Below are 22,809 nucleotides of genomic sequence, written 5' to 3' on the forward strand. Positions count from 1 at the left end.
TCCTTACTAAACATGGTCATTTTTTGAGAAAATAAACTGTCTAATAAAACATCCTAAAAACAAAGTAAAAATCTCTTAAATTAGACGATACAGGTCATTTGCCTTACTATACATGGTAATTTTTTAGAAAAAAGTCTTACTATACATGGTCATTTTTAAAGAAAAAATCCTTGCTAAACATGGTCATTTTTTGAGAAAATAAACTGTCTAATAAAACATCCTAAAAACAAAGTAAAAATCTCTTAAATTAGACGATACAGGTCATTTGCCTTACTATACATGGTAATTTTTTAGAAAAAAGTCTTACTATACATGGTCATTTTTAAAGAAAAAATCCTTGCTAAACATGGTCATTTTTTGAGAGAATAAACTGTCTAATAAAATATACTAAAAACAAAGTAAAAATCTCTTAAATTAGACGATACAGGTCATTTGCCTTACTATACATGGTAATTTTTAAGAAAAAAGTCTTACTATACATGGTCATTTTTAAAGAAAAAATCCTTACTAAACATGGTCATTTTTTGAGAGAATAAACTGTCTAATAAAACATACTAAAAACTAAGTAAAAATCTCTTAAATTAGACGATACAACCTCAAAAATGTTCGAGGCAAGATGAGTTAAGAAATGATTTTGATGATTCTATGACCTATTTTGTCAAGACACTTTAAAAAAAATTGAAATAAACTCACCTCAGATACTTTCACTTTAACATTTACAGTCATGATGGAGTCTACATCCTTAAGCAGACCTTCTTCAGCGTAAAAAAAACCTGAAAAAAATGCAATTATACTCATATTTAAAAGATCAAAACATTATAATCTCGCAAAAAAAAACTCCTTAAAAAGCATTAAATAAAAACAACCAAAAAACGACAATAGCCAGCATGGATTCTTCAACGTATTTTTTTTTTATAAACTTCGTGCAATACAGTGTTCCGAGTTTATCACACATTTAGATAAACCATAATCATTTGTCTCTATAATATCTACTACATATGATTCATATTGCCCACATAAATGCTCTCTGTGTGCACTTTTTTTTTTTTTAATTCTGAGAATCTTGCCCAAAAAAACTGGAAGCATCTCCTTAGGTTTTTTTTGTCCGTTTTTTTTTTTTCCCGTTTTTGTCGAAAGTTTTTGGTGGTTGCATCACGTCGCAGGAAGAGAGAAAAAAAAGAAGAAGCGTGTATCGGGCTGCTTACATTCTCGTCACCTTCGTTTAAGAGAAAAGAAGCCAGGAAGCACAGTGTCGACAATCTTTGGGGAGGTTACCATCAATCGTAAAGGAAAGGGGCGGGGTCAAAGGTCATGTGGAAGTCTGGGGCAAGGGGGCGGGGTCTAAATGAGGCAAACCACCAAGTAAAAGTCCCAGTAACAAAAGCTTCATTTTGTTGACAGAATTTACAAATATATGTATGCATAAAGTACAATGTACTTTGTTTTTTTTATGTTTTTTTTTTCTAAATCACTTTTGATGGTTATTTTTTTTGCAGTTGAAAATGAAGTGCCTCACTTTCGAGCAGGGGTGTCAAACATACGGCCCGCGGCCCGAATCCGGCCCATCTGGTGGTTTGGTACGGCCCGGGAAAGAAAGCTGCATTGTATAAAAAAATATGGATTTTCTTTAAAAATTGTAGTTCTTGTATTATCCGCTAGGGGCGCAGTGTTTTTAGTACGTGCAGACAACATGAATTGACATTTATTTATGTTCTTATGTTATTCTCTTGTTCATAATATATTGTTCATAATGTAAAAGGAGAATTCTGTTAATAAACATTTTGATAATTTACTCTTTCTTTGCACTAATTATTAGTATTAGTGACTAATACAAAGGAAAAAAAGTGGGCTTATTGTTAGTTCTATGTCATTTTGCAATGAGTTTACTGGTCCGCCCCCCCCTGATCTCAAATTAAGCTGTATTCGGCCCGCAGACCAAAGGGAGTTTGACACCCCTGCTTTAGGGACTCATAGAAAAGATTTTTTTCATTTTTTTTTTAACTCAGGCATTCAGCTCCCACCTGGTTCTATACATACTATTTTGTAACCCCTCCCCAAGTGAGAGGTTGTCGTTAATGCCCAAAGAACAAACATCTTCAACACGACTAGCGCTACGAGAAGTACTGTTAAACACGGATTAGAATGGAAAGAAAACGAACAGAGGTCAAAACCCAGTCGTTATTGTTGCATCTTTTTTTCATCGCTATTATTGGAAGACAATTTACAGTATTCACATCCGGAAAAAAAAAAACTAAAAAAAAAAAAAACATGTCGTAATTCAAAATAAAAAAATCACTCTCTCCCCGTGGAAGATTTACTGCACACTCAAGTTGGACGTTTAGCGATAAAACGCTACTTGTCCCTTGACGTGGAACAAAATAAACAAAGAAACGATTAAAAAAAAATAAAGCAGTTAAAGTCAGCGACATGAAAACGTTCACCAGCTGGCAACAACTAGGGATGGCCATTCCAATACATTAATCATACTTATAAAATTAGCAAATTTAGCTTATTCTTTGGCTTCTCAACACAAAAAAATCTATTATAGTCCTACTAATTTATTTTTAACAGCATATTTCCCTAAAAGTGTCGTTTTTCTCTCTGTCCAATCCGATTTAATCCGGCTACATATTCATTTGGCCTATAAAAAGTATGTTTTGTTCACATTATTGTTGATGTTTGAATGTTCGTTCATTTGCTGTCAATCTTCTTACATCAAATTTATTATACGTCGATGTACGTCAATAGCAGCAAAATAGTTTAAAACATGGTTTTGAAAGTTAAAGGAAGTCTAGTGACGATAAAAAAATAAATGAAAAATTGGAAAAAATGAGCAATTTTTTTTTGGCAAGAACCATAAAGAACCAGATCAGTTTCACACCCAAGACCTCAAGACTGAACATTATCGGAGTTTTGAGTAGTAAAAATGTCAAATATATGTCCTTGCCAAGAGGACCACGTGCCATAGTACCGTATTTTGCTGTTTAATATGCCCCCTATTTGATATACTATATATATTAAAGGGCAGGGGTACATTAAATGGCGCACAAACAGGAAGGTCTGATCCACTAAGCACTCTTTATGCCATGACAGGGTGCATCAATGTTTTGCAGACTAAAACTACTTACTGCTCAGGTTAAAACTACTTCTGGATAAAGTCTGACTTGGGATTTTAATGCACTTAAGTATCTATAATTATGCCCCCATGAACACCATACAAATTTTGCCAAAAAAGCAGAGTTAGGGTAAGGGGTATATTAAATGGCGCTCAAACGGGAGGCTCTAAAAAAGCAAAAGTCATTTAATATACCTGGGTATATTAAACGGCAAAATACGGTAGTAGTTTTCTGAATAGGGACGCCAAACGGCATGACCTGAAATTGTCGCTAGTTTTAACTAATCCGATTCGATAGTACTACAAGCTCACTCTTGCTACTACTGCGAAAATGTGCTTGAATAGTGCGTCTTTGTTTCCCATTTCCACCCTGAAGACACCAGTCGATCACGAATGGATTGTCATGTCCATCCCTAGTGACAACGCAAAGAATAATCGCAACAACAATCGACGCCAACGCGGGTCTGTAAAATTAGCGAAAAATATTGCACGAGGTCACAATTTCCGAAGTAGCCCGAGGTTAGTTTGCATGTTGATCGTTAACAAAATAAATCATTTTTAGCGTGTGGAAATATCAAAATAGTTTTGTGGTGAGAGTTCATTGTTGTTGTTGTTATTATTATCGCTCCTTTGCGAATGTACTCTTCCAATTTTCGCTTATCCCGGACCACCATTACGTACCCGGACCACCTCTGCCTACCCACCTGGAATTCTACACAGGCGTGGTCTTCCTGTTGAGGGTATTGGAATTGCTTTCTCGGTCTCCCTTAAGCCTGTCCAGGGTACCCATTCCTCGCTCCCTGTCCACTGTGGACGAAGTGAAGGGGGGTGGTCCGGACCCCGCCGAGTTAGGCATTGGCACGTTGGAGTTGGAAGAGTTGGAAGGGTTGTGGGACTTGAGCGAGGGTAGCGTACCGCTCATCATCCCGCCGCCGTCCTTGGGGAAGCAGTTGTGGAGTTGGTAGAGCGTGGCGCGGTCCACCGTACCGTACATGGGCGGCAGCCCCCCGAGTTTGGGGTCTCGGGATAGCGTGTAGAGCGAGATGTCGCCTCCAGCCAGCGCCGTATGCGAGCGCGAATGCGGGTTGGGAAGCGTGGACACCGAAATGGGGCCCTGGGAGAGCAGCGCCGATGGGGGTAGGCCGAAGTTCTTCCCCACGCCGCCCCCCACCGGCGAAGGGTCTCGGGAGCGGGAGGGGTCGGTGGAACGTGACGAGGAACGGGATCGGCGGCGGAAGCGGTAGCTGGGGAGGCGTAGCATGGCGTGCGTGGTGCTTTTGAAGATGTCGGTGCGAGAACGACATCGCAGCTCCTTGTTCTTCTCGATGTAGATGTTGACCGCTAAGACGCCAACCATCTCGGCCATGATGAAGGACAGGCCGCCGAAATAGAAGGACCAACCGTATGAGTACTGCCACTTCTTGTCCTCGTCTTTTTTGGGTGAGATGTCGCCCAAGGCTGCCGAGATGTACACGATCACGCCAATGATGTTGCTCAGACCTGTTGGAGAACGGCCATTATCTTACCTCATCCATTATGATGACTATAGTCAATAAACATTGAAAAGATCCAAATCCTTAATAACAAATATTACAAAAATGTGGGTATATGTTAGTAGTAGTAAATGATCGATATTCCCCAAGCCAAAAAACAATTGGTTTTTAAAATGTTCTTAATTTCTACGTATTTACCATATTTTTCGGACTATAAGTCGCACCTGAATTAGCTAAAATTGTCGCACTGAAATAAAATTAGCATTTTTGGGGCCATTTTTTTCACTCATCAGAACCCAAGAACAAACATTATAAGTTAAATTAATAGTAAAATAGGGATGAACAGATAAAATAAGCATATATTAACAGTTTTTTTTGATAACTATAACCTATAAAAACACTATAAGAGTCCATTGGTGGTCAAAGTGAAAAAAAAAAAAGGATAAGTTACATTTGAATAAAAGTAGGACGCCAAACTATGCAAAAAATAGGAAAATATGGTATACTAAAAAGGAGGAAAAAGTAAATGTCTATTTTTCTTCTTAAAAATAAAAATAAAACATCTACTGATTTCACTGATTTTGAATAAAGGACAAAAAAAATAAAAATTGAAGATTCCAAAATATTCCTTAAAATTTCATTTGAGCTAAAAACCTGACCCGATGGGACGATTGTAGTATAATTGCCACATAAGTCCGACAAATCGTCTTTTTGTGACAATTTAAGCCACCATTCACTCCCTTTAAATGACTTTCCCATTAAACTAATTCACAGTCCTCGACATTGATCAACGTACAATGGCAGCCAACAAGTTCAAAAAACAAGCAAAAAAAGCCTCGCAGCATGCATATACACCCCAACGTAATGTCATAAGGTTACCGGCAGCCACAAAAAGAATCCCCGCTCCGAGGATGATGTTCCTTTTGCTCCTATAGAAACGGCTAGCAGCGATGCACACGCCTCCCAAAAGCAGCAAGATGGCACTGAGGATGGGGAAAATGTTGGAAGCCCTAACGACGCCTGCAAAGACAAAGAAAAAAACAGGTATGAAGATGCGACTTAAGACGTGACTTAAAGTAAATCACTTCCTAACCTCACCACACATTTTAAATCCGACATCCGATCATTTTAATCTTTTATTTATTTCTGTCTTACAGTACTTCATCAAAAATAGCATATATTTGGACTATAAGTCATACATCAGTATAAGCTGCAGCATCTGAAAATTATATAATTCATTTTCTGTATGGATTATCTCCAGAAGGGTCACAGGGGTGCTGGAGTTTAGCCCAGCGAGTCTAATATTTAGATTTTTTTTAAATAAATGGATTAAAAAACTGAATTAAAAGCCCTGAATATTCCGTGTTTTATAGTTCTAGAACAATGTTTATTTTAGCTTTTTAAAAAATATATATTTTTAGATTTTACAAAATGTTTTTTGAACTAAAAACACAGAAAAAAATGGATTAAAAAATGACAATTATTGATTTAAAAGGGGGAAAATCTGGCAATTGAATATACATCTATACTCTTCATTTTAATTTAATCCTAAAACAGAAAGTCAGCACTCATGATTTACTTTCCCAGGCTACACAAAATGATTATGACAATGACTAACAAACACACAGGGTTTAAATAGACAGTCAAGAGCTGATTATCATTAACACGCAGCTTGTTTTAAGAGGAAGGGAAGCCCATAGTGACACAAGAGGTAAAAACACACCTGCACCCAAAAAGTAGTTAATCGGCCTAGCATGTTTTTGGGATGTGGGAGTACCCGGGCAAAATCCACGCAAGCAGGGAGGAAACGTGAAAAGAAAAAATAGCAAGGCTGGAAGCTGAGATTTGATCTCGAAACTCTGGGGCGGTCATACTAATCACTCTAGCTAACTCTAAAAAAAACAACACAAAAACAAAACATTAAATAAGTTGCACCTGAGTATAAGACGCAACCCTAGCCGCAAAATGGAAAATAAGGGATTTATAGTCTGCATAAATTATAATTAACTTGTATTAAATGCAAATTTAACCCTGGCACACACATTTAAGACAAGTAGGCCACAGGAAAGAAAATGCCAGCTAAATGCCAACGAGACGCCCTGCAAAACATTGTAAACAAGCTTCTGCGGCGTATCGCAGAACACCGACGTTTCCCCACGGGGCGTTTTAGCTACGCCACGACACAGAAAAAAAACTAGGCCAAAAAAAAAAGCATCGGTCCAACTTACGTAGGACGTACTCGGCCCCGTCGTGGTCAAAGTCCGCGTCCTCTGGGAAGTGGTTGATCTGAGAACACACCCCACGCTTGACTCCTAGGGATGTACAAGAGAGGAATCAGTGATGAGTGCAGACAACTGGGAGAACACCACACAAATGCCGAAGACAAATACGACAAACGGAGAAGGACGGGTGTCCTCCAGAGAGCCTCGAAGTCTGACATCAGCGTCCTCTCAGCATACAGATAAGAAAAAAGCAAATATGGCTTTTTGTTGGGGTTAGTAACACAACACAAAATGGGCATATGATGTTAGTATGTACTACATACACACATGTATGATGACAGCATGGTCGTAGGTGGATTGGGAGATAAGATGGAGTGGTGGGATGAAGACAGACGGAGGGACAGATGGACATGAGTGGCGGCCTTTGCTTCAATGGCGTTCTGCGAAGAAGCAAATGGAGGTGAACATCAGCAAAAAATAAATAAATAACTTAAATGGAAGCACTTATTTGTTAACATACTGTCCTTGAGTGCCCTTGCCTGTGTGTGTATTCAATTGTGTGTAAGTAAAACAAACAAAGTGTTCAATTGAATTATTCAAGTTGACCACAATACTCGGGGAATCTTTGAGTGGCTGCTGACTACACTTTATCGTTTTCCTTTCATTGCGGCGCATCATCCCACCCGTAAAAATCAGCTTTACTAAGTACTACGTTTATCGTCTTCAAGTATTTTTGGGATAAAAATGAAGTAGAAATTAAAGAACATAGATCAGATATGGGCAAACTACGGCCCGCGGGCCACATCCGACCCGGAAAGCGTTTTAATCCGGCCCACCGACGTTGTCCAAATAATATTTTTATTTTCTTATTTTTATTTTTTATCCCCAGATGGCGCCGTCACCTGGAAACCAGTGGCAGTAGCTGTGTCCAATCTTATTTGTTTTTCGTGTTTTACAGCCCCTCTATCTTTTTTTAAATGACATTTTAATATTTCTTAATACATACTTTACTTAGTACTTTATACTTTTTACTTTAATGATGAGTGATGAATATGTTAATACTTTAGTCCCTTTTTTCTGTTTATGTTTCATATGTACTGTTAACGGATGCACTTTTTTATATGTATCGTATCTTGTGCTGACCCGACTCATCTGTCAAATTTTTAAAGTCAATGTGGCCCCCGGGCCGAAAAGTTTGCCCACCCCTGACATAAATAGTACTATCCCAAAATTTCAAACAGATTTGAGCAATTTAACATCTTAGATGAAACCAACTCATTTTATAGAGCCAGAAATTGATTTACCGTATTTTCACGACTATAAGGCGCACCGTCACTGTATGACACATTTTATTTTTTTTCCATATATAAAGCACACTGGAACATAAGGCACCCTGTCTATTTTGGAGAAAATTTAAGATTTTTAAGTGCGCCTTATAGTCGTGAAAATACGGTACATTTTTATTAATTTAGCCGAACAGGCCTGGAATCTCCTGATTTATTTTTATTTTTTCTACTTGCGTCACAATGTTGTCATACCTCCACTGTAATTATTGTCATTAGCAGCAAAAGCACGTCTCAAACTCCTGGACCGTGCCATTGTGACAAGAAACAATTGGAAACAATTGAGGGATAATTACATGATACCGAAAGCCCAACCCTCTCTTCAAATAATCCATTAATCATCGTGGCAGCGTTTGCTGCCATCGTTTAACTCGAGTGCCGAAACAAAAGCTTCTTTTCCGCCTTCCGTCCAGACTCCTTGCAGAGCACACACAAAAAAGGAGTGAGTCAGTCACTCCCACGATGGTATTTGAAGCATGTAACATCCAGAATTTAGCAAAACGGTGAAAGCTTGTCAAAAAAAAGGCAATTTTTGGGCTATTTTTACATTAGATCCAATTGAACTTAAATCTAGAGGATTAAAAACTGAAATTGAACGCAATAGTCTTCTGGGCCCTGTAAGTAGCAGTAAAATGATTACCACATTTTCACGACTATAAGGCGCACTTAAAAGTCTGAAATTTTCTCCAAGATAGACAGTGCGCCTTATAATCCAGTGTGCCTTTTATATGAAAAAAACTGAAAACCAAAAACGAAAAACCACCACTGTCGGATATTAAAAAAACACAAACGCCTGAACTGAAACAATACTGTTAAATTTGCAGATGCCATCTTAGTTTACAAAATCTTCCTTCATATAGCTCCTCCCCCACAGCAAGATTTTAAACAAAAAAAATCCAAAACATCACCAATGGCTGGCTCTAGAGGTGACTGTAAAGTAGTGAGTGCTTCATACCTGCAAGTCAATAGCAATTACCGTATTTTCACGACTATAAGGCGCAATTAAAAGTCTTAAATTTTCTCCAAAATAGACAGTGCGCCTTATAATACAGTGCGCCTTATATATGGAAAAAATGTCATTCATTGAGGGTGCGTCTTATAATGCGGTGCGCCTTATAGTCGTGAAAATACGGTAATATTCTTTTTAACCGATTAGTAGCATGTACTACTAGTCATACTTTTAGTACCTCTACCTACAAATACTACTACATACAAAATTTTCAGGTTAAAAAAATCCTTTGACTTTCCAATATACGAAAACAAGATCCAAGTTACACAATACAGCATACATTCTCTTTATTATTATCATTAATTTTCCAAACTGCTTATCCTCACAAGGCCCATGGGGGTGCCAGAGCCTATCCCAGCTAACTATGAGCACCAAGCTGTGGGAATAACAAGACAACCCCTAGAAAAAATGAGAAACTCCTTGTAGAATTCTTTCAAAAAGTCACAATGTACGTAGTTACTGCTATCTACTCCCTCCTTATCGGAAACCCAAACCAGATTTGTTCTTTTCTACGTCACAATGAATGGAAGCAATCCCGTCTTAATTCACCCCGGTCTCTGAGCAAAGCAGCCAATTAGAGATTAAATCTAGTCCTCGCAGCAATAATGCAGTGCAGGCGTACATTTTCCGATCCATGTGGAGAGCCTCATTTACTCCTGCTGACGTCATGGTTCTTTTCTCTCTACGATTTTTCTACGTCTATGCCGCATGGTGGGAAAGCTGACAGTGTCTTGTCATGGCTTCCAGGTCAAGTATCCTCCAGTCAGGCAAGAAAGATGCTCAGTGGCCACGCAGTGAAATGCAGCTGGAGTACTAAATATACTCGCCCGGAGACATTCATATGCCTATAATGCATTGTATCTATGTATAGTTTATAGAAATGTATATTAGTGATGTGGCCTGGTCAAGAAGTGGTTAATACGGCGGCCTCACAGTTCTGGGATCAAGGGTTCGATCCCAAATCCTGACCTTCTTGTGTGGAGTATGCATTTTGGGTGTGAATTTTCTGCAGATACAACTCCAATATCCGAATAGCGTGCATGCTAGGCTAGTTGATAAATTGATACGATGAAGGGTGTCCGTAGTTGGCCAGGATATACCGTATTTTCACGACTATAAGGCGCACTTAAAAGTCTTAAATTTTCTCCAAAATAGACAGGGCGTCTTATAATCCATTTGGCTTTATATATGGAAAAAAATTAAAATGTGTCATTCATTGAGGGTGCGCCTTATAATGCAGTGCGCCTTATAGTTGTGAAAATACGGTTCCTTTGGATCCAAGATGGCGGTGCGTACGTGTGCAGTGGCTCTTTCCTTTCCAGTTTTGTGTTTTGGATATTAAGAAATGTGGCAATACCCACGTTATTTTTCATAACCCAATTTATGACTCTATTACTATTTTAACTCATTGATGGTGCTAGATGTTGGTTGCCATTGACGACGCTGAAGTTTTTTAGCTTACCTTCAAGGCAGCATATCCGCCAGAGTCCCGAGTGGGTGAGCGCCCCCGGATCTTTCTTGTCCTTGTTATGAGGGTCGTCCTGCGTGACGTTGGCCGTGCTGTTGCAGATGAGGGCACGGGAGTACAGCCAATAATCCGTCCCTATGGCCACCGTCATCAGGCCGAAGGCAGCGAATGCCCCCACGGTGGTGAGGAGGATCTGGATCCCCTTCTCACACACCATGCCTTCGGGATAAAAACAAGAAAGGGACGTTAGCATTACGTTCCCGGTGGACAAGGTAGACTTTTTCTGGCCAGGATGGGCAAATGTGACAGGCAGTGTCCGGCAAGATGTTAAAATTGTCAAAACATTTGTCGTGGCGGCCACGGTGTGCAGAAGAAATCTTGTCGGGTGGAGTAAAACGGGCTGAAGGCGATGATAGGTGACAGTAAGTAATAGGGTGGATGGAAACTGGAAGGTGGTCCATAATGGGAAGTGTATGCAGATCCTGACATTTAAAGTGAGTGGGATGGTGGCAGCAAATGGACTTTTGTTCATTTAAGCTCATCTTGCCCTCTTCAAATGGATTGGACGTCTATAGCCACCGAATAAGTTAATTTTGGAGTATTTTGGATCATTTTTGGTTGATTTGGGGGAATTTCTGCGTTACTTTATGTCCATTTTGGACCTTTTTAGGGTCACTTATTTTTGTTTTGGGGCATAAATAGATCTTGGGTTACAAAGAAAAACATACTTTAAATTAAAAATAGTTAGCTTGGTAAAATAAGATAAATAGGACCTTGTTAATGTAATAGTTAGTCTTTTGGGTAACTATAGCCTTAAAAAAAACAATATTACGGGATTTAGGTGGCCAGAGAGGGGAAAAAAGGTTAACTTTAGTTTTTTAGTCAACTAAAAATGAGTTGCAGGCCACTGGGACTGAAACTATGAAAAACAGTGCATCTTATAGTCCGGAAAATACGGTAAGTATAACTTTTTTTTTTTAATCTGGTGTCGGTATGATGTCAGCATCGACCGATTCTACAAAATCGGTTTTTGCAATTGAAAGTGGGAGCCCAAAAAATGTGTTAACGTCCGCACTTCATTAAAAAACACAGCAGTCATGCAGGTGAGATGATAAGGAGCAAGGGGAGGTAGGACGGCAAGGTGAGGAAGAGTTAAGAGCACAAGTGGCACTATACGATGATGTGGATGTCCTTGGAAGGAGAGTCGGATGACTCTGCTGACGCCGCTTAACAAGCCAGAAGTGATGCGAAACACTACAGATCACACCATGCTCGTCTATTCCATATTCATAACCCCGACACCCCCGCTCCTCTTAGAACTTGGGAGGCGAGAGTGGAGAGGAATGCATAAACACAACCCTGATAAAATGCCTTTTGGGCCATAAGGACGCAACTTTACACATTTAAATAGCATCGATCCGTGGTGGAGGAATTCTCAACACGCTTTGACAAAAAAAAAAAATATGGCAAAAACTACTAAAGGGAGACCAAGAAGACAGATTCAAATAAAGTTGTTCAAAGTAAATTCATTTGCAGATTTTTTGTGATCTTATTCGTTGAAACTTTGCATTTCTTGTCATTGTAAAACTAAATGGGAAGTATTTTAAAGAAGCTTTTTCTTAACGGGATTGTCTGCCGCAGTGCAAGTGGACAGTAAAAGTAAAACTCTATTCCTTGACCTGCACCTTGATCCAGAAATGTAATTAAATGGAACGGTCCGTGTCAGATACGGTCCAGAAGAGTTTGCAGCATCATCATGTTTTTGCTTACCTTGTTTCACCCAAACGATTTATCAATAAAACCCTCACCTCCAAAAACTTTCTCAAAAGTTTGCACTTATAAGTTTGTGTATTTGAATAAAGGACATTGTTATCCTCATCTTTTTTAAAATCATTTTTTCCTTGATGCCTGAATTCAAAATAATCAACTACATCATTACCTCTACTTATGATTTTTTCCACAAATTAAATATTCAAGTTACAAAATTCTGTCCCAAGATACAAAAAAACTCTAAAAAAAACAAAAAAATCATACAAAAGTACACTATATGTATGCATATTATATATGTATGTATATATATGTTTTAAATCATTTTTTCCTTGATGCCTGAATTTAAATTAATCAATAAAATTGGTACCTCTACTTATGAATGTTTCCACAAATGAAATATTCAAGTTACAAAATTCTGTCCCAGGATACAGAAAACTCTCCAAAAAAACCTAAAAATCATACATAAATAGACAATATGTATGCATATAATATATATGTATGTATATATATATTATATAGAATTACATTGTGTCTTCCTGTGTTTTATATTTTACTTTTAAATTCACCTGATAGATTGAGTACCTCAGAACCAATTAAACCTTTTACACATAAAATGCATCTCTTAATATGCAAAACTCAAGTTACAAACCACTTCTAGCACCCTTCCAACATCCATTAAATACCCAAATCCACTATACAACCCAATATTTACCTCCAAAAGCCCTCACTAACACATTCCACGAATACAAACTCCAAAAATTTAAATATCCCTTTACATACGTCATCCTCATTCATCGCACACCGCCAACAGCCAGAACGAATTAAAAACAGCATATCATCACCTTTGTCAAGATGTAATAATACTTCCCCCACACACAAAAATCTGACCTGCGAAGCAGAGTTTATGACCCGAGGAGAAGTAGATTACTTACCTGACGGCGAGTTTCTATCCTTCGACTCAATTTTGGAATCTTTCCTTCCCTCGTCAGTGAAGAACGTGCTGCCCCTTCAATCCGGACAGCATCCATCGACTGTTCTCAGCCGCACCCCCTTCTCTCTCTCTCTCTCTTTCTCTCAATCTCTCTCTCTCTCTCTTTCTCTCTCGGCCCTTCGCTCGCCCTTTCCCGCTGTCTTTCTCACTGGAGTATGTCTTGGACGCCGGTCCCGCTTCTCCTCCGCTAGCAGGAAGCCGCCACCAAAGGGCCCATCATCACTGCTCAGCTGCTGCACACACAAATAAAGAATGGCCGCTTTAAATATGCAGATGAAATCAAACGGGGGAGGGGGGGGGGGGGACTCATTTGGAATAGAAACACACACACACATATCATTTCCTCAACTCCGGGCAATTGATCGTCTTGTCAAATTCGTCTATAAACGCTTAGCGCTAGCTGCCCCATTTGACACAGGCTTGAATAATTCAACAGAAATAAAACGGTCTTAAATGAATTGACCTTTTGTCATAATCACTTTGCCATTGCGGCTCACTCCATTACAAAGGCCTGACTTATTTCAAGCTACTTTTGTAAGTTGGAGTGCGAAAACTTAAAAGAGGATATTAAATTCGCCCTCCTATTAAAGTACTCAAGAATGACATTTTTGAAATTTATTTAGCCCTTTTGTGCTAAGTTCAAGAGCTTGTATTTTCCTTTTAACCCTTTCAGAGATCTTCTTAAAAGTCATCATTCCCTGCTAGGCAACTGTTTTTATAAAAAGGAGCTTCATGAAGAGAAATTTTGCCATAAAATAGTTTTTTTCTGGAGGAATTTGACGATGGCCTAAAATCCATATTGGGTGTTACATAAGGCTGGCGTCATAGTTGGACCCAAATTCAGAGAAGCAATCAGGGGGACAAGGACATGGAGTGCGCTAACAAAAGTTTACTTAAAAGCAGGAATCTTCACAAAATAACAATCAAATTATCAAATCACAAAACCAAATCTAAGAGAAGACATGGGTAGATGAGGAACATGAAACATGGCATGACGGGAAGAAAACAGACAATCTGACAATGACTAACAAATACACAGGGTTTAAATAGACAGACAATGGCTGATTATCAATCACATGGTGCTGGTTACAAGAAGAAGGGAAGCCTGGAGGGACACAAGAGGTGAAAAGAACACACATACACACACTCCTCCATCCAAAACCCTAACAAGACGTGACATTGGCATCCATTGACATTGAAATGGGACCCTCAAAATCAATAACCATTGGATCCCATTGGTAAGAAATAGGCGGTCATTGTTTTTGACAAAAAAAAATGACATTAAAATCTATTGACAAATTAAAATCCACATACACAAGTTCAAATTTTCAACAATTTGCTCAAATATTTGAGAGTTATAAATGTTCAAACTTTTAACCTAAAGGTCTCAATTTCTCAACCAAAATTTGTAACAGCATTCCCACGCAATTTCTCCAAAAATGACATTTTCTAGAGTGTCAAAGGACTTTCTAAGGGAAATGTAGTATTTATTACAGTCTTTGAATACTGTAATACTTCAGTGGTTTAGCACTAAGTATTTAGCCATCTAAATCCACCATATGTTAATTAGCCCTTCTCAGAGGCTGTCAATCAAACCAGAATAATTTTCCATTTTGCAAAATTATCAAACCCGGTGACAACATTCAGCGGTTAAAAAAACGGACTGACTCTTGCTCGACTTGTGCTTCATCTCATCGTCTGAATAGAGGACCAAAAAGGGGGGAAGGAGGAGGAGGAAGAGAGAGGGGAGGGACCAACCCGACATTGTTACCATGGCAACATTGAATTCCAAAGTCTACATCGGCATAGAGCGAAAGAACCGGGAGGCGGTGGAAGAGGGGAGAAATAAAGGAAAAGACGGTATAAATATCAAGAAACGGGGCGACATTTTTTTGAAGTCATGCTAGTAAATGCGCGTTAACCATCAACGCTCATGTGTGTGTGTGTGTGCGTGCGATGACTGCGACGCAGATGCTCCCAAACGGCGCATGTGCATCCTGCAGTTTTTATTTTTTAATTTTTTTTATGCCCTGTAAAGTAAAAGCCACTCATCGGTCACACCAAAACACACACACACACACACATTGAGCAGACATGAATCCGTGTTAATATTTGATGATGCAATATGGCACCGTGAGCGAAATAGGTTACATCCCGTTCGCGTTGTGAACCCCCCCCCCCCCTCTCTAAGCCCCTCCCCTCCTCTTCACGACGACGTCTTTCCTCCTCGCCGCATTGGAAACTGTTGACGTCCTCCTCATGCCTCCTTATTATGTAAACTGTCAAGCCACACTGCTGCATTTTCTAGCCTGAAAACAACATCTGTGTGTGTGTGTGTGTATATGTGTGTGTATATGTACATTACTATGACCTTCCAACCCTATCAGCATAGTACAGCAAAAAAATACACTTTCTAAATGCCTCATGCTATCTCCGAGGCCTAAAAAAATATATATACGTGAGTGACCTTTCCAATAACTTCACTTATTCCCCTCGGCACGAGTCCCCTAAGGTGTAGAAGAATATAATTGCCATTTAATTATCAGAATTTCCCATTTCCTGCCAATAATTAACAGAGAGCGAAGCAGCAAGTGAGAGCAGGAGAGCGTGAAAAGGACAAGAGGGTGAGATTAAGAAAACGAAAAAAACGATTCTAGTGCTTAAATTGGTAGAAGGATTTGTACAATGAGTTGAACCTACCAGGAAACATTTTAAGTTCGAATTAATTTGACATCTAGCAGCGTCAAAGGCAGAAAATGACGGAAAAATCTGCCTTATTTAAAGGGGATGAGAGGAGCATTCCTAAATAGCTGCAATCTTTTGCTTCCAGATTTTCCCAGTTCAAATAAATTGGACATTCAATGGCATCAAAAAGCAGCCAATCACTTATTATACACACTTCATTTAAAGGGAATGAAAGGAGCCTTCCTGATTGGCGGTTATCATTCGCCGCCAGCTTGTGCCAGTTGAGATTGATTGCATGTCTAGTCAATATCGATCCCATGGTGAAAATATATGTGTGCTGCCATGTGATATAAATGTCATGAAAAGATTGCCACAATGAAACGACCAATCCCATATAGGTCATTTGAATATTGTAGCATGGGCAGCATTAGCTATTCATTGCACACATCAACAATCTGAGTTGCATGTTGAATTAATTATGACATGTGTAATCAGTTACTCGGCAGTCCAGGGCGGGATTGTGGTGGGGACGTAAGAAAGATTTAATCTCTCCAAAACACATGTTTTGTTCTATTTTCCAATAAGGTTAACTAAAAAGTTTGCTGTTGTAAATATGTAAGATATACAAGTCAAAAATCCAGCTAATTTTAGACAAAAGTACCACTTAAGGTCTGGAAAATATGATATACAGTGTTCCCTCGGTTATCGCGGTTAATGGGGACTGGGACCACCCGCGATAAGTGAATTTCCGCAAAGTAGGGATTCGTCTTCAAAAATGCTTAATTTTAATTTAATTCCAATTTTTTAAAAAAAAATTTAATTTAATTTTTTAAAAACATTTTAAAAACATTTTTTACCCCCCTGTCTACAGTACACCATATAGAATACGGATAGAGAGAATGAAATTCATGTTATAACAAAAAAAACCTGTAAAATATGTTGCCTCTCAATGTAATATTTGTATTTTATTTGACTATTTTTCCCCAAAAAATACGCCAAGCTCTGAGTCCGCGGTAGCTGAACCGCGAAGTAGCGAGGGAACACTGTATATATATATATATGTCATCGACTGTATACGGACTCTAGTGACCCCCCAAAAAAAGTACTGAATGTACTTAGCTTTCTGCCTTTTAAAAATAGTGTTGTTAACTGAATTTTTCATAGCAGAAGATAATGTTCCTAAAGAGGCTTTCCTCGCTCACTCGAAGGATGGCAAGAGATCACAGGTTCGAATCCCCGCAATGGTTGCCAGGTATAGAAATCAGTCATACGTTAAACATACAGGTATGTACGGGTTGTTTATATCAAGGCCAGCTCTTAAATATCTTCAGGCTGGCCACCACCGACACACACTCAGGTAGATCAACACACACAAAGCCTTAAAGCAGCAGCACTGTCAAATGCGATGACAATAGAATGGTAAAATAGGTCATCTTTAAAAAGGCGCTTGGACGTCCACCTCCGCCTGCATGCGACCTCGTCGTTGCTTGTCGGAGAGGCACAAGCGCCCGAGGAGTCGGTGACGCTAACACCTTGGTCTAAGAGGCTCCCCGAAATAGTGCTTTTTAGATAATTGGACCTTCATGCAGAAATGTACAAATGCACGCTAACAACTATTCCCCAAGGTGAGCGGCCTTATCGTCTGTCATTGAAGGGAATAGATCTGCTGTTTATTCAGAGTGGGAGGGGCTAGTGGTGAATAATCGTTTTGATTGGACGGGAAGGTTTCTCATTTAAAGGGTGAGGAGCCGTGTTTTTTGGTAGGAATTGTTGCGACAAAATGAAAGGATAAAAAAATGACAAGATTTTAAGGCTAGGAGATGAAGATTATTCAAATATTATCCAAAGTGGAACGTAATTTAGTGGATTTCGGACTAGATTTTCGACAAAAAGATCAAATAAGTCAAAATAATTTTAAGAATTATTGAATAACACAGGCGTGTGGGATTATTTACACCTGATACTTCATTGGGATCAATGATTGCACACTATTCTCGTCTTCTCTGCGCAGCAGCCATCAAATGGCGAGCAGTAAATAAAATACAATTTTTGTTGTTGTTGTTTTTTAATTTTTTTGTTGTTTTTTAATGTCGCTCACACTGGTACTCAGTGCCCTCAGGGAGGTTGTCTTTCTGCCCAGACCAACAAAAAATTAGAGGGAACATTGATTAGGATCAATCAGAAATGTATAAGGTAAATTATTATTTATTAAACTCATCCCTATTAAAATAAGCTATAATTAGTCAACAATTTGTTTTAATTTCCTCTTTTTCATCCGTTAAATTGCCAATATTTTTGTTTTTGAGATTTCACTCCAGCAAAGACTAAACAAAAAAAAAAAAACAATGAGAACAGACAACTAAGCTATTTGGCATCAACAGTCAAGATTTGGCAAACGCTTCATGAACACAACCCACATAAATATATATATATATATTTTTTTTTACAAATATGGCACCATTTAAAAGGCTACTAAACAAGCTTCCCTTCAGTCTAAGATACATTGCCAAGTAGCATTGTTCCAAAACAACAGTCTACTATCCAAAACGCACCAATCAGCGATGAGAAAACAAGCAAAAAGTGTGAATCCGCCATTGGGTAATTGCTCAATTTCTGACCATTCACACAATGCTATTTTAAACATAGGCCGTTAGTATTCACATTTAAGGCCAATACACCATTAAGTATTTTCACCCCGGCCTAAAATGCTTCATTAAAAAGAAAGTGGAGAAAATGGATGCCATTTCGTGATATATGGCAATACTAATAATTCTTAGCCTGAAGCTGCCACTAGCCAACTTGACCCTTAATTGAATTTGTGGCATGTGTGTGTATATGTGTGTGTTTATGTGGTGTTCTTGCACACATGCTGACGTGGGTAGACTACAGTGTGTTTATAGGAGTCACACAATGTATCCGCTGACACAATAGACTTCAATCAAGGGGGCCGGAAAGACATCTCTCGAGACGACTGCACTAACTGTTACATGGATCACAAACATGAAGTCAATTAGAAAGAAAAAAAACACTTGCTTGTTTGAATTGTGAAGAATACTGACGTGCTGAGTATGCACAAATATGGGATATTTGGGTCAAAATTCCTATTGAAGCTTGAGAACCGCAATATTTAACCCCCTTCAAGCCGAATTATGATTTTATTATATATATTTTTTCACTGATGGAGCTTGACATGCATTACATTTTTGACTCACAACTGGAAAATGTAATAGGGAGCAAATAATTTATTGAATTCGAAGTGTATTAATGATTTGGAATGAGTTAAATAATCAGAACAATGGATTTTTAGTACTCAGTGTGTGTTTCAGAGTTGTTTTTTGAACTGTATTCAATTTAGCGTTTACTAACATTGTATCAATTTATAAATATATCTATGAATATAGAAAAAATATGTAAAAAGTACAATAATGTTTAATAATACAAAAAATTGGGTGTAAAAGTAATGGAGGTTTAAAGGGGAATAAACTACACTCTTGACAAAACAAATTTGTATTTGTAGAGATTTTCTTTACCTAACTATAACTTGTATTCCTCCTTTTAAAAAGATCAAACCTGTTCCTAGAATCTACGTGTGGATTAGAAGGATTTGTCCATTAATCAATTGAGCTTTCTAACTGCTGATTTCTCATGATCTCATTTTATATATAGCGAAACCTGGCATTTGAAGAAGGATGTGAAGCTTTTATAGTATATCCGCCATCGATGGCAGATGTGATGATCACTGCAAGATTTGCAAGTGTAAAACAAAGAGGAACTTTAAATTAAAAAAAAAAAATCCAACTCGTCTTTCAAACTTTTCGACACTAGTCCGTGACCGGATGTTTGGTCGCAGAACGTTTGGTCGCCGGACGTTTGGTCGCCGGACTTTTGGTTGCCAGTCAAATGTACTTACATATTAAACAGTACTCAGATATTAAACTCTCTCTTAGATATTTAACCCTCTCTCATGAATATAATTTTGAGAGCTGGCTTCAACAGTAAACTGTCACCATTTGAACGGCGACCAAAAGACAGGCGACCAAAAGGGACCAAAAGACCGGTGACCAAAAGACCGGCGACCAAAAGACCGGCGACCAAAAGACCGGCGACCCAAAGACCGGCGACCAAAAGACCGGCGACCAAAAGACCGGCGACCAAAAGACCGGCGACCAAAAGACCGGCGACCAAAAGACCGGCGACCAAACGTCCAAGCACCCTAGACGTCAAGTGTTTGATAATTATTTTCCTGCAAACATTCTAAATCTGTACCGTCTACTCTCGACTGAAATGAGTCACTGAGTAGTCAAATGAATGAATAATCATTTTTGGGAAAAACTGTATGATATTTTCCAATAGTAAAAACATTCAAATCAATTTAATTGAGGCCCTTTGATGGATTTAATATTACGTACACATGTAAAATAATCAGTAAAATTTCCCCGAAAACAAAACAAAAAAATCTAAGTATGTGTATGTTATTGATTCATATCGACGAGTACTCAGATATATGAATTGGGGTCTGGCTGGGGGGGGTTAGCAAATGTCAGTGGGTGGGGTGTCACGCAAGTAGACTCACATTCAATTCTGATTGACACCCTCATGGTTCAATGATTCCTAAAAACACAACCTGGTCATTTTAAATACTCTATATACTCATTTCTCAAGAGTTGTGCTAGAGTACTGCAGCTTAGTCTCTTTTTTGGTAGGGTGGGGGGGCTGTATGCTGCAGTATACACACATAATGCAATGCAACATCCCCCCCTACACCTTGCTCTCCACATGTGCTTTAATGAATACATGAATCGGCTTTAAAAAAATGGGGGTGAAAGTCAGTATGCAAACGCACTCGAATGAACATCATGTGGGTCATCGTCAACATGACGCCCTACAGGGAGGGGGGGTCGTCGGGGAGGGAGAACGCCAGTACACAGAGGAAAGCTCCAAGCGTGCAAAAGCTAGTGTATAGCGATGCAGACTGCGGTGCATTCATTAACCCATCAACCACACACATACACACACATGCATCTTTACCCTGGGTACTCACGGGGGGTCAAAATGGACGCCTGGAAGCGCAAAAATCCCATTGAGATGTCTAGAAATTGCCCATTGCGGCACAACTGCCGATAAATAGATTAGTTACAAAACGGATGGAGGCAACGAGGGGGAGGGGGGTGGGATTTTATACCCACTGAGCTATTACAAGGATGATATTTGCATAATAGACGCTGCTAATTATAGTCCTCGTGCTTTAGTAAATAGTCCCAAAAAATGATGTCACTGGGCATGCTTTTTTTTTTTTTTTTTTTTTTGCTCCACTCCGGTTAAGTTGCAGTGGGAAAGCGGATGAGTGCAGGGTTTTTTTTAAGAAGAAATGCGCGTGGAGTGGAAATGGGAAAGAAAGAGAACATGTTGGATGGAGGTGGGGAGGTAGGAGGGGAGGGGGGGGGGTCTTACCTGCAGGATGCTGCGGGATGTTGCTGCTTCTTTCGCCGCGTCGCGCGACACAAGAGGATGGGAGGAGATGATGAGGATGAGGAGGATGATGATGATGATGGAAGCAAAGGGGAGGGTGGGGGGAGATGGAAAGGGGACTGAGCCAATGCATCTGTGGAATAAAGCATAAGATTTTTAAGGGGGATTGGAATTATTATGGCATTTGGAATTTGGGAGAAAGTGGTAAAAAGCAGGGCACAGAATTAATGTGCATATAGTAGAATGAGGAATTTATTGCTAAAATGTCTGTAGATGACTCCCTACATAATAAAGATTTTTTTTTGGTAACTCAAATATAGAAATCGCTCCAAGGAACTTTTTGGGGGGTTAACAATTCATAACTAAATACATTCTCCAATGTATTTGTACAATTTTGCATTCTTACTTGGAAATTTTACTTACAAGTGAACAAAAAGTAAAATTTAAGAACTACTGCATTTGTTTCCTGAATTTGCAATGATGAATTATTCTGAACAGTATTGATAATTATTAACTGATTTTTCCACCTATAATTTCAGTTTCCTTGTAATTGTTAACCACCTTCGGAATGCCAACCAATTTAAATTATACTCCACTAAAGCACTAGCTGTGCACTTGAGTCTCTCACCCTTGACCACCCAACTTTATGACCACACACAAATAATATTTACAACTTAATTCCAAAATAAATTAAGGCAATTTCTTTCATTCCTTAAATAAATCAAGCCTATCCCAATTTAACACCCCCTAAACCAGCACACATATCTAAACCTCCAACCATTCTCACTCCTAATCACTCCTCCACCAAGTGGGAATCGAACCCAAAACAGCCTGTAATCAAGCAAAAAACCCTCCAAAAACTGCCACATCCTATAAATAATATCAGTTCTGTATGTCCCCTTTCTCCCTATGTGTGTAACCTACCACTCAATAGTAACATATCAATACGGGTGGACATTTCCTATTATGTCCATCAGCGTCACTCAATCTAATGACTTCAATGTTGTTGTTGGAGGAGGCAGAATTATGTCACCCTGCGAGGTTAAAAACAAAAACAAAAACAAAAAAACAGATAATGCAGCCACTTGCTGATCTGCTTTAGGACAGACACACACACACAAAACAGTTAGGTTGCACAAAACCCAGCAGACAATGACCTTCAATAGCTTTAAAATGGCTTTGACCACACATACACACACACACACACATGCAAGCTAATTCGGAGTGACAGCTCTTTCATGCAG

The 22,809-nt window shown here is 38.9% G+C and overlaps 1 protein-coding gene across 3 annotated transcripts; it reads right to left on the reverse strand.

Annotated features, from left to right (window-relative positions):
* Positions 1–888: 888 nt before the first annotated feature.
* On the reverse strand, positions 889–21,636 carry cacng8b (calcium channel, voltage-dependent, gamma subunit 8b). 3 transcript variants are annotated; one of them, XM_077721184.1, is made up of 6 exons: positions 21,548–21,636; positions 13,353–13,644; positions 10,645–10,869; positions 6,837–6,920; positions 5,488–5,628; positions 889–4,615 (listed from the first exon to the last, which is right to left on the reverse strand). In XM_077721184.1, the coding sequence occupies exons 3-6, from the start codon at positions 10,865–10,867 to the stop codon at positions 3,828–3,830; spliced, it is 1,236 nt and encodes a 411-aa protein (XP_077577310.1). In that variant the 5' UTR covers positions 10,868–10,869; positions 13,353–13,644; positions 21,548–21,636; the 3' UTR covers positions 889–3,827. The 3 variants fall into 3 exon arrangements, with proteins under 3 accessions (XP_077577310.1, XP_077577312.1, XP_077577311.1); XM_077721186.1 differs by having other exon boundaries at positions 13,353–13,641; positions 21,548–21,615; XM_077721185.1 differs by lacking the exon at positions 21,548–21,636 and adding an exon at positions 21,138–21,222.
* Between the last annotated feature and the right edge of the window lie 1,173 nt (positions 21,637–22,809).

This window comes from Stigmatopora nigra, chromosome 7 (genome assembly GCF_051989575.1).
Source record: "Stigmatopora nigra isolate UIUO_SnigA chromosome 7, RoL_Snig_1.1, whole genome shotgun sequence".
Lineage (NCBI taxonomy): Eukaryota > Metazoa > Chordata > Actinopteri > Syngnathiformes > Syngnathidae > Stigmatopora > Stigmatopora nigra.